Genomic DNA, 13385 nt, shown 5'->3' on the forward strand with positions numbered 1-13385 from the left:
AAAACTGCTATATTCCATAAAAGTATAAGAACTGTTCAATTTGATTTAATAGAGATTTTAAGCGGATTATTTCCTGAATCCAAGAAAAGATCTCCAGTGTTCCCTCTCACTATATCTGACAGGAGAAAGAAAAATCTATCTATCGTGTTTTGGATGACTATACAGCTTCTTTCAGTTCCCATTAGAGCATCAAAGTATATTAAAACTAGAAATAAATAGCAGAAAAGACTCGCTTTACAGTCTTTTATTTGATGAATGAACAGAAAAAAATTGTGTGTTGATTCAGACAGGCTGATGTCATCTTTTGGCAACTTTTTGACCTTTTTTTACAGCTACAGGAGACTCTCCCTGCGATTATTTTCTATTGGTCTGTTTCTATGACGTTCTTTGTAAAATTATGTCATGTAGCTATTTTCAGTCTTTGTCTCAGTACAAATATTGTGTATAAATATAATTAATGCACTAAATATCTGCGGTGTGACCAAACCTCTCCTAGCAGGAGCAGTGATGGAGGGATGGAGCGCTGCCGCCATCTGGTGGTTAGAAAACAAACCTGAAAACAAAACAAATCACACCGACACTAAACATTGTTATTGGTTAAACTTAAAAAAAGTAAGATATCTGGTTGCCTTAAAATTTTAAGTTCATGGAAATTAAAGAGTTTGAGTTAATACAATGAAGGAGATTGATTTAATAAATATAAACTCAAAATATTATGTTATCTGAACCACATTAATGATCGAAGTTATTTTGACCCCCAAAAAAAGACCAAAAAAAAAAAGAAAAACACTTTAGTATTTTATATGTTGTTTTAATGTCAGTCAACATTAAATCTTTCTCAAAATTCAGATCTTATTCTGTTTTGGTGTGTATGTGTTTGGGTACATTGTACAGAGAATGAAATGAAGAGAAATGAAATTAAATTAAATACCTGAGGTCTAAGGACATAAAATTAAGATTAAATAAAGTATTGTATTTATTTAGTTCAAAAGTGATTCCTCAATAAATCTTTCTCACAAAAAAATCAGATGCTATAGCTGGATGAAATATTTTTCTGTCGTTTGTAAATCATATCAAACCAAATAGTTGCTTTCATCGCAACTGGGGGCTGATATGAGCAGGGACGAACGTAGAGGTGCTCGCGCACGCATGCGCGCGCCCCCGGCCCTGTCCGCTTCAGCACCGCGTAACGGGTCACGTGACTCAGTCTCGCTCTCCGCCGCTCCGCATCATCAGCAGCAGAGATGTCCGCGAGCTCCGCGTTCAGCGATGAGAAAGGAGGCTCCTCCAGCGAGCCCGAGTACGGACACGACCCGGCCAGCGGGGGCATCTTCTCCTCCGACTACAAGAGGTGAGACACACCGAGTCTGTGCGCGCGGGGAACGCTCGCCACCGGGAGCGGCCCACCGGAGCGTTTAACGTACAGAAAATCTCAGACAGGGCGAGGTGCGCATGCGCGGATGAACGAATGAATCCTGTGGAAAAACAAAGAGATGATAAACACGATGAAGTGTGAGATGATTTCGCGTGAATGGAGTGTGTATGTGTGTGTTATTCGTGGGTTTGTGTTTCAGCACCGGTCGGTGGACAGCGCTCAGGTCCCTTATGATGACTTCTGTGCTGCTTCACACTTCAGTGTGCCTGTATTAGTCGTTTATTTGTTGAACTGATTGGTTTTTGTATTTAATATTTGTATGGCTATGATTTGTCGTTGTTTTTACAGTTTAAATATAGCCCTGTGATCCTCATTCTCTCGCTATCCTTCAGGTTTAGCCTTGCTAGCATCGTTCTCTAGCACAGCTAACGTTACCTCTTCATCTACATCTGTTTCTGTTGGGATTTCACACGTTTACCCTGGGTTAGCATTTCCGTAAACACAGAACGTTTTTTTTCTGTTTTTTTTCTGGGAACGTTCTCTGTTAGTTAGTTTTTTGTTTTAACATTCCCACACATTGCACAGATTTTCTTTTTTGACATGACCTTTTTAGCTTACCAGTCACTGTGGCTAGTGGTTTTCCAAAGTTACTAGCCACTTAGCATTTTCACTGGCCACAATTTTGACATCGATACCATGGGAAAAACTGCCATATAGATATTTGGCAGGAGGTTTATTAGGCTGCTGTCACTTTAAGACCTGACGCTCGGATCCATTATACTGTTACACATGCGTTTCCTTTCTCAACTGTTTACGTTCACATAAAACATAATTGACTGTTTACGATGAATACTCGTCAAGACCGGCATTTTGACATTGTTTTGTGTGTATTTGACTGTTTAAGCGATATAAGCAGCGAAAACTAACTCAATTTAGTCTTGAGAGGCGGCTTAATGTGCCGCACTTTGATTGTGAGCTCAAAGCCTGCGGGAATGAGTCAAATTATGAACAATCCCACGCTGAAATTCAAGCCCTGTAACAGCAACAATATTCATCCGAAGCAAATTAAACGAGTGAGTGAGGAGAGGCGGGTTTGTGTGTCACTCGCTGTCGGAGAGATGAGAGAGAGAGAGAGAGAGCAGCTGGTATCGTGTATCTGTTCTGCGGAAAATGGGTATTGAAAGTGTTTCAGATATTTGTATGTATCGGAAAATCTATATTTTTTAACTAAATGTATATATTATTATATATAAATTTCAACCCCGCATTTGGAGGGTTGGCGGGTGTTAATGTCCAGCCCTGGTAATAACCTTAAGAGAGCCTATACAGAATGTTCTCGAATGCTTTTTTCAGGTTTTATAACCATAAACTAACATTCCCAGAACATTCTGGGAACCTAAAATGTTAGCTGAGATACCTCAGAGTTGTTTTTGTCCATGTTCCACACTGATTATTCCTTACCCTGGGTTTGTTCTCTGTTAACATTTGGCCCCACAATTGGAAGCAAATGTGAAACTGTTGCTTAACACAGGGTTAAAATTGGTGAACTATTTTACGGTGTCTACATCTTCCTCTTCCTCTTCCTCCATCTACCCCCGTCTCTTGTGAAGATGTGACGATTGTGAAGTTTAGATCTTTAACTGTGATTGATAATGTGGAGAGTATCAAGGCTCTCTCTGTTTCCGCTGAGGTCATGTGACACGCTCTTCCTGTAGCTGATGGTTTCAGTGATTGTTTGCAGCTTGAAACTTCTGTTTTAACGTGTGTTTTTGATGCTTGGATCCAGTGTTGTTATCATTAACTAAAACTAAAATGAAAACCATTAAAAAATCTTTTTCAGTAATTAAAATAAAGTTGAAATAAAACTTCAATTGAAACTGAAAGTGAAATAAAAAATCATTTAAAAACTAAACAGAAATATTTAAAAAAAAACTGTAAAAATGACAAAATTACTAAAACTTATAGTAAAATGAAAATGAAAAATGAAAGTAAAAGTTAATTCAAAAATATGAATAAATACGATAGAATATAAAGAATGCTAAAATAACACTGCTTTAATGAATCTGGCCTTTCATTTAGTTCATGTCATTTCTCTCTTGGACAGTAGAGGGAAGCACATCATTACTTTTATGGCAGTCTGTTCTAGTTCATTTGAATATATAGATAAATCAAGTCAACAAACCTAACTTTACTAATGCTTTACTCCTCGTTGGTGCTTAAAATAATGTGTTTGAAATGGCGTTCAAATTATATATCTTTTCTTTTTTCTATATTATCCAATGGTCAGGGAAATGCTATTTAAAAGTTAGGGGTCGGTAAGAGTTTTGAATGTTTCTGAAAGAAGTCTCTTATTGCTCTCAAAGGCTGCATTTATGATCAAAATGATCTAAGATGTAACTGATCAGTTAAAACAGTGCTATTGTGAAATATTATAAAATTTTTAAGTACAATTTAAAATAACTTTTCTTTTTGAATATCTTTTAAAATGTCCTGTGATTTAAATTACTCCAGTCTTCAGTGTCACATGATCCTTCAGAAATCACTCTATGCTGATTTGCTGCTCAAGAGACATTTCTGATTATTATCAATGTTGAAAACAGTTGTGCTGCTTCATATTTCATATCTTTCAGGATTCAGGATGAGAAAGTTCAAAAGAACAGCAAAGCTTTTTTAACATTATGAATGTCTTTTTTAATCAATTGAATGCATCCTTGCTGAATAAAAGTAGTAATAAATATAGCAATAAGTAGTAAAAAAAAAAAAAATTACTGACCCCAAACTTTTGAATAGTGGGGGGTAAAATAGTAAAGTAAAATGTTGGTGGACATACAGCACTGATTCCACCAGGGGGCGCTATAACACCACAGTGTTTGTCTGAGAAAGAAGATACACAACAGATTGGAGGATAAGTTTTTAATTTGTACTTTTTTGACTTTCTGTTTTTAGTCTTATATTGTTGATTCAGCAGTGCATGTTATTATAAATAAAAATCGTTTTTCGGAATAATAATTTTCTTCACTTCTGAAACAACGTTCCTGTTCTGATGATGTCATCAAGGCCATAATAATATTAACCAATTATAATTTAATAGCATTTTATCATATTTTACACTCCCCATCCTTGTTTATTTCCCACTTAATATTTCACAGGATGACCATTAAATGCACTGTGAATGCGTGTCACGCCGTCTTTACTGTGAATGAGCCATAAACGTGACAGAGCCTGACATATATTTTTCTCTCTGCATAATCATCACTTTCTGATTTCTGCTCTGCTATCACAGAGCTCTGACACTGTTGCGCCGCAGGATTCGCCCGTATGTGTGTGTGTGTGTGTGTGTGTGTGTGTGTGTAATGGCAGTTCGACTGGTTCCACGGTAAACACGAAGACGAGTGATCCTCATATGCTGTTGCCGTGGCAACACGCCCCTCTGATCTGCTACTGTACAGCTCTCCATCTCTGCTCCGTTAACCGCTGAATTAACAGAGAAGCAGAGACTCTAATCTATAGAGAACCACGCTCAAATATTCATGAGATTGCTGTGTGCGAGTTTAGAGAGATTTGGGGTTTCTGAGGCAGGAGAATGTCTCTTTAGAGGTCAGTGGCTTTTAGCACTGCAGTGTGAATTCTGCGTCTGACTGTGAATTTGGCTCTTCCCTTCTCCACGTTATTCAGGGCTCAGAAACGCCACGTGAATCAAACTGTATTGGACCATATGACAGTGAAAAGATTTGATCAAACAGTATTGGACCATATGACAGTGAAAAGATTTGATCGAACTGTATTGGACAGAAGGAAAGTGATGGACCTGAATCGGACTGATTCAAATGAATCAAACTGTATTGGACAGAAGGAAAGTGATTGACCTGAATCGGACTGATTCAAATGAATCAAACTGTATTGGACAGAAGGAAAGTGATTGACCTGAATCAGACTGATTCAAATGAATCAAACTGTATTGGACAGAAGGAAAGTGATTGACCTGAATCGGACTGATTCAAATGAATCAAACTGTATCGGACAGAAGGAAAGTGATTGACTTGAATCGGACTGATTCAAATGAATCAAACTGTATTGGACAGAAGGAAAGTGATTGACCTGAATCGGACTGATTCAAATGAATCAAACTGTATTGGACAGAAGGAAAGTGATTGACCTGAATCAGACTGATTCAAATGAATCAAACTGTATCGGACAGAAGGAAAGTGATTGACCTGAATCGGACTGATTCAAATGAATCAAACTGTATTGGACAGAAGGAAAGTGATTGACCTGAATCGGACTGATTCAAATGAATCAAACTGTATTGGACAGAATGAAAGTGATTGACCTGAATCAGACTGATTCAAATGAGTCAAACTGTATCGGACAGAAGGAAAGTGATTGACCTGAATCGGACTGATTCAAATGAATCAAACTGTATTGGACAGAAGGAAAGTGATTGACCTGAATCAGACTGATTCAAATGAATCAAACTGTATTGGACAGAAGGAAAGTGATTGACCTGAATCAGACTGATTCAAATGAATCAAACTGTATCGGACAGAAGGAAAGTGATTGACCTGAATCGGACTGATTCAAATGAATCAAACTGTATTGGACAGAAGGAAAGTGATTGACCTGAATCGGACTGATTCAAATGAATCAAACTGTATTGGACAGAAGGAAAGTGATTGACCTGAATCAGACTGATTCAAATGAGTCAAACTGTATCGGACAGAAGGAAAGTGATTGACCTGAATCGGACTGATTCAAATGAATCAAACTGTATTGGACAGAAGGAAAGTGATTGACCTGAATCGGACTGATTCAAATGAATCAAACTGTATCAGAACAGAAGGAAAGTGATTGACCTGAATCGGACTGATTCAAATGAATCAAACTGTATTGGACAGAAGGAAAGTGATTGACCTGAATCGGACTGATTCAAATGAGTCAATCTGTATTGGACAGAAGGAAAGTGATTGACCTGAATCGGACTGATTCAAATGAGTCAAACTGCATTGGACAGAAGGAAAGTGATTGACCTGAATCGGACTGATTCAAATGAGTCAAACTGCATTGGACAGAAGGAAAGTGATTGACCTGAATCGGACTGATTCAAATGAATCAATCTGTATTGGACAGAGGGAAAGTGATTGACCTGAATCAGACTGATTCAAATGAATCAAACTGTATTGGACAGAAGGAAAGTGATTGACCTGAATCAGACTGATTCAAATGAATCAATCTGTATTGGACAGAGGGAAAGTTACTGACCTGAATCAGACTGATTCAAATGAATCAAACTGTATTGGACAGAAGGAAAGTGATTGACCTGAATCAGACTGATTCAAATGAATCAATCTGTATTGGACAGAGGGAAAGTTACTGACCTGAATCAGACTGATTCAAATGAATCAAACTGTATTGGACAGAAGGAAAGTGATTGACCTGAATCGGACTGATTCAAATGAGTCAAACTGCATTGGACAGAAGGAAAGTGATTGACCTGAATCGGACTGATTCAAATGAATCAATCTGTATTGGACAGAAGGAAAGTGATTGACCTGAATCAGACTGATTCAAATGAATCAATCGGTATTGGACAGAGGGAAAGTGATTGAGCTGAATCGGACTGATTCAAATGAATCAAACTGTATTGGACAGAGGGAAAGTGATTGACCTGAATCGGACTGATTCAAATGAATCAAACTGTATCGGACAGAAGGAAAGTGATTGACCTGAATCGGACTGATTCAAATGAATCAAACTGTATCGGACAGAAGGAAAGTGATTGACCTGAATCAGACTGATTCAAATGAATCAAACTGTATTGGACCATTTGACAGTGAATAGATTTGATCAAACTGTATCGGACAGAAGGAAAGTGATTGACCTGAATCGGACTGATTCAAATGAATCAAACTGTATTTGACAGAACTAAAGTAAATGACCTGAATCGGACTGATTCAAATGAATCAAACTGTATTGGACAGAAGGAAAGTGATTGACCTGAATCAGACTGATTCAAATGAATCAATCGGTATTGGACAGAGGGAAAGTGATTGAGCTGAATCGGACTGATTCAAATGAATCAAACTGTATTGGACAGAGGGAAAGTGATTGACCTGAATCGGACTGATTCAAATGAATCAAACTGTATCGGACAGAAGGAAAGTGATTGACCTGAATCGGACTGATTCAAATGAATCAAACTGTATCGGACAGAAGGAAAGTGATTGACCTGAATCAGACTGATTCAAATGAATCAAACTGTATTGGACCATTTGACAGTGAATAGATTTGATCAAACTGTATCGGACAGAAGGAAAGTGATTGACCTGAATCGGACTGATTCAAATGAATCAAACTGTATTTGACAGAACTAAAGTAAATGACCTGAATCGGACTGATTCAAATGAATCAAACTGTATTGGACAGAAGGAAAGTGATTGACCTGAATCAGACTGATTCAAATGAGTCAAACTCCATTGGACAGAAGGAAAGTGATTGACCTGAATCAGACTGATTCAAATGAATCAATCGGTATTGGACAGAGGGAAAGTAAATGACCTGAATCGGACTGATTCAAATGAATCAAACTGTATTGGACAGAAGGAAAGTGATTGACCTGAATCGGACTGATTCAAATGAATCATACTGTATTGGACAGAATGAAAGTGAATCGAACTTTATCAGACAGAATGAAACCAAATCCGTTTAATCAAACTGAATTGGACAGAATACAACGGAATATAACTGAATCAGATGAATTATAATAAATCAAACTGTACTGAACAGAATAAAAGTAAATCAATCTGAATCAGAACGATTTACATTGAATTGAATTGAATTTCAATTTAATTAGCAGTATCAGACAGAACGTCAGTGAATCAAACTAAATCATACCGATCAAGCTGTATTAGAAAGAATGAAATTAAATCATTTTAAACGAACTGAACTAGACATAATGAAACTATTTACTGCAATAAATGAATTTCAGTGAATGCAACTGAATCATACTGTAACATACAGAAGGAAAGTGAATAAAATAAGCAAATCAGTCTGATATAGTTTAATTCAGTATGGTTCAGTTTCATGAACTCAGTTTTAAACCAATTTGAGCTAGACAGACGCTATGTTTAGTATGCAGTTCTAGCACATAATACTACATAGTGTACAAAAATAATAAGTGAAAAGGTACATATTATGCACCTGTAAATAATAGTATCCAACATTGTTTGGTTTTACATCAAGCAAGTAGCATCCAGTCGTAATATTTGCCGTAAAACCTGTTATTTCAAATTTTAAAGCAAATGTTGTGTAAAAAAAAAGTTAACCTTCGGCAAATGGATCAAATAATGAGTCAAAAAACAAAAATGTGAATGCTGATGGATAGTTAGCATTGGCTATAGTGTCACGCTCAAGACAACATGAATGTCTCTATGTGTGAATGTCTGCGCTGTTGGTTTATTTAGCATTCAAAGCAAATGATAATACAGTGGTTGTGCGCTTCAACATCCCGAGGAGGGGGTTTTCCTGTGAAAAGCCTTTTCCGAGAGCAGCGTTTCTAGCTGAGTCATATCACAGGGAGAGGCAGTCGGCCGTTGCAGAAAACACGATGGAAAAGAGGACGAGGGACAGAAAAATGTGCCAGAGAGCTGGGAAAGAGCGATGGTGTGAATGAAAGGAGAGAGAGAGAGAGAGAGAGAGAGAGGAGGGGAGGGGTTATGTGTTAGTGGGCGGGGCTTAGCTCTGCTCAACCATCAGAGCAGTGTGTGCAACATCAGTCGGCTCTGAGCAGGATGAGAACAGCTTTTACTGTCACCTCCCGCGAAAGACGGAAAAGACGCAGAGCGCTTTCAAGCCTCCACATCTGCTTGATGGACACAGCTGAAGACCAGACCTGAGGATTCAGCACAACAGGCTCTTACGTGCTTGTACTGGGGAGTTTTTCAGTGTACTGTTGCTTTTGACACGGAATCTACAGGTGTGTGTGTGTGTGAGAGAGTGCTTTACTCCTCAAGAATCATCTACAGGTGTGTTTACCTGCCTCGGAGGATCTGCAAAAGTTTTTTTGAGGATGACCACCATGCAGAAGTTGCTCCAGCTGCCGGCGAACGCGGTGAACATGGTGAAGAACGCGCAGGGGGTCGGTCAGGGTGAGGAGGAGGCTCTCAGTCCTGTGACGCCCGACGGCGGCCCGCAAAACTGGTACAACGCCGTCCAGCCCGAAGAGCTCCGACACCTGAAATTCGGGGGGGCAGGGGGGGAGTGGTCTGAGGAACGACCTGTACAGGAGGAGGGGCTTACCAGCGTTCAAACGCAACCCTTACGGTATGATGAACAGCTGTGTGAATGATGCCTCTGCAACGCTTCATTTAAGACTCTTTGTCTCTTGTGACTTTGGACACAAATGTGTTGATGTCAGTACAAGATGTACATTTGGTTTAAAATTTTAATTTAAAATGAGTAAAATTGGAATAAATTTGTAAAATTAGTGTAGCTCTTATAATTTGGTCTTGGAAGAATTTGATGACATATTTATATACATATTTAGCTACAAAATTAGTTTAAAATTTTTATTTACATTTTAAAATTTAATTTCTTAGTAAAATATATGGGGAAAAAATTCTGTTTAAAAAAAGAAAAGAAATATATATATATATATTTCGATTTTGAAAAATAGTCACTTATAATAAATAATAAACTATTAAATACATAAAAAAATGGTATAGAATTTAATCGGAAATTTAAATAAATTTCAGAAATTATTTTAAAAGAAACAGCAAGTGACATTTTGAATCAAACATAAAATACTGAAGTCGAAAGACAGAAAACTTTGTTTTATTTACAATTTCAACAATTATTTAAATTTAGTGTAATAACAACTAATACCTAGAAATAAAATTGGTTTATATATATATATATATATATATATATATATATATATATATATATATATATGTATATATATATATATATATATATATATATGTATATATATATATATGTATATATATATATAACAATTTTATTTCTAGGTATTAGTTGTTATTAGTTGTTATAATATATATATATACATATATAAAACAATTTTATTTCTAGGTATTAGTTGTTATTAGTTATATATATATATATATACATATATTAATAAAATTAATATAGCTTATATCATTTGGGTTTGGAAGATATTTTATGATATACATAAACAGTATACATATAATTATATTACATATAAAGTCAATAATTAAAATTGTAAATATATATCATATCATGTGGTCTTAGAAGAATTGAATGACAGATGTCTGAGTTCATATCTCTAAGATCCCTGACTTTTGATTGCAGACATTTGAGCACAGTTTTAAAACATTATATAAATCTCTTCTGAAACTTGCTGTCTCTGAGAATCAGTTTGTGATTTTCTTCTCTACACGTTGTTATACCTCTTGAGCAGAGGGTTTGTTACTTAGCTCTAGTGTGTTTAAGAGTCGCTTGTGCACACGCTCGTACAGTAACACCCGAGTCAGAGAGAAGACTCATCGAGATCCAGAACTGAACTTCTAAAGAGTATCAGAGATATAGGATGTCTGTGCTCTTCAACCGGCCGTTAGAGAGTGAGAGAAACCCTGTGGAGTGTTGAATTATGAATAACTTTAATAATATGGAGCTCAAAGTGTCTCATTCATGAAGAATGAGATGAGAAATATATCGCAAATCAGATTCTCTGCAGGGATCTTATATATTTCATTATGTATGGTCATTACATTATGCTAAAAATGGCTTTACATTTACATTAGTTAAATGTTCCTCTCATACAAAAGGCAGATGTGAATGTCGGGACAATGCATTTCTAGTGCTTTGTGCTGTTGAACATATAGAGAGCCTAAGTCCCTCCCCTTCCGGTGGACCGCCATGGGACCTTATTTCGGAAAAATATTGTATGGTAGTCAATGGCGAGAGACAACAAATATTTTGATCTCGTTTGAATTGTGCCCTGAATTACACATATGATGTTTGTCAATTTAAAATATACATTTTAAAGTCAAGAAAGTCGCAGTTTGATGTAAAACTGTTGAGGTATAAGACGTAATTACAAAGACTACAAACCCAAAAGGCACACATGTGACGTCATACCTTTTCTCTCAATGAATGAAGCTAACTTTACTGAAGCTAACGTTTGTCATTTTATCTATAGTCTTACGTTATAATCGTAACGTTACGCCGTCATGCCTGAGTGTTTTGTACCAGACTGCACACACATACGTACATAGTGTGAGACGAGAGATGTAGTTCATTGAGCGATTTTCACATAAAACTAAATGTTACTCTTCTGTTTTATGACAAACTGCGACTTTCTTGACTTTCATAATTATCTTTTAAATTGACAAACATCATTATGTGTAATTCAGGGCACAGTTCAGACGGAATATAAAGATAAGTTGTCTCTCGCCATTGACTACCATACATGTTTTTTCCGAAATAAGGTCCCATGAGCCGGAAGCGGAGGGGCGGGACTTAGGCTCTCTATTGAACATGTTCTTGTGTTGTTACTGTGCTTTAGGAGATGCTCAAGTTTCCTTCAAGTGTCTGTACACTAAACCAGATGTTTTATTATTCACAACAGCAATTCATTTGACTTCATTCATGTTTTAATTATCCTAACTATGTTAATTATCCTAAAATGTTAACTTCAAGCATCAAGCTGACGTATATATATATATATATATATATATATATATATATATATATATATATATATATATATATACCTGTATATATATATATATATATATATATATATATATATATATATATATATACCTGTATATATATATATATATATATATATATATATATATATATATACCTGTATATATATATATATATATATATAGCTGACGTATAGTCTTGTGGTGTGGTTTGTATAGAACTTTTTGCAATACAAATAGTTTCAAAGCAGTTTTACAGTGCTTTAATATTATAACATTATTATAATATATAAATATTATAACAAAAAAATACTTTTTGAAAATCAGTTTATTTAACAGCATATACCTTATATTAGCTATGCAAGCTTTATGCATTTTGTAAAAAATAAATTAAAAAAATTAACATTGAAATTTTGTAATGTAAATAGTTTTCGTGTGTGTGTGTGTTTTCAATTAATTAATAAAAAAAAAAGTATTTCTTTTTAAATGTTAGAGTGTGTTTTGGGCTTGCCAGTTTTCCATTGTTGTAAATATACCCAGCGTCCGATCAGTCGTCAGGACTAATTAATTTTGCTAAAAGCTTGAGTATGTAAATCAAAGCACTGGAGCTGCAGGTCAGGAGGGAAAGCGATTACAGGTTTGCATTCCCTCTGCATGCACCGGTTCATACTGTGATTCCGAGACTTCCCGGAGCTCTCCTGTGATGTATGACACTGTTTATACACTATTTATTATCCAAAAGGAAATACAATGCATTCAGTTTCTGCTCAAAGCTCTGGAATATGACATATGATAATCTGGTGTAATGTTGAGATGATGTATTTGACTGTAGCATGTCTGCTGAATCACCAAGCCCATGTTCATCCTCTTACGTCGCTCTGATCACGACCCAATGTGTGTGTGTGTGTGTTTGTGTGTGAGGGAACCGAAGCTGACAGAGTGCATCCACACACCCACACCTTCAAACACACACACACACTGACACGATACACTCTTATATCTGATATGGTGGTGTGAATCTCTGCAGACCCCTTCCAGCTAATGAAAGCCGCCGAGGGAATCTTTATTCAAGAAACACTGCGATAGATGGTTGTGTTGGGTGGGAGACTCTGGCATAAAATCTATTCACTGGAGTTTATTGCTCTCTTTGTTGCTGTGGAAACCAGAGAGCGGGACCTGGGTGTGTTGCGAGATTTCATAGTCGTTTAATTGCAGCGACGGTGGCGTGATAGACACCGGGGGAATGTTTTTAATTAGCGAATTGTGTTATCTCGGCCAGCTCGTAATGTTTTCATCCCACAGCTTTAGAGGGAACA

The 13385-nt window shown here is 36.5% G+C and overlaps 1 protein-coding gene across 1 annotated transcript in view; it reads left to right on the forward strand.

The window, feature by feature from the left end:
- The first annotated feature begins 1179 nt into the window (after nt 1-1179).
- ap3b2 (adaptor related protein complex 3 subunit beta 2) overlaps nt 1180-13385 on the forward strand; it is a 41201-nt gene continuing 28995 nt past the window's right edge. Inside the window, 1 exon segment of the mRNA XM_082160087.1 lies at nt 1180-1351. Coding sequence (XP_082016213.1) covers nt 1245-1351 — 107 coding nt within the window. The 5' untranslated portion in view covers nt 1180-1244.

The sequence above is a fragment of the Leuciscus leuciscus genome (genome assembly GCF_965113295.1).
Source record: "Leuciscus leuciscus genome assembly, chromosome: 25".
NCBI lineage: Eukaryota > Metazoa > Chordata > Actinopteri > Cypriniformes > Leuciscidae > Leuciscus > Leuciscus leuciscus.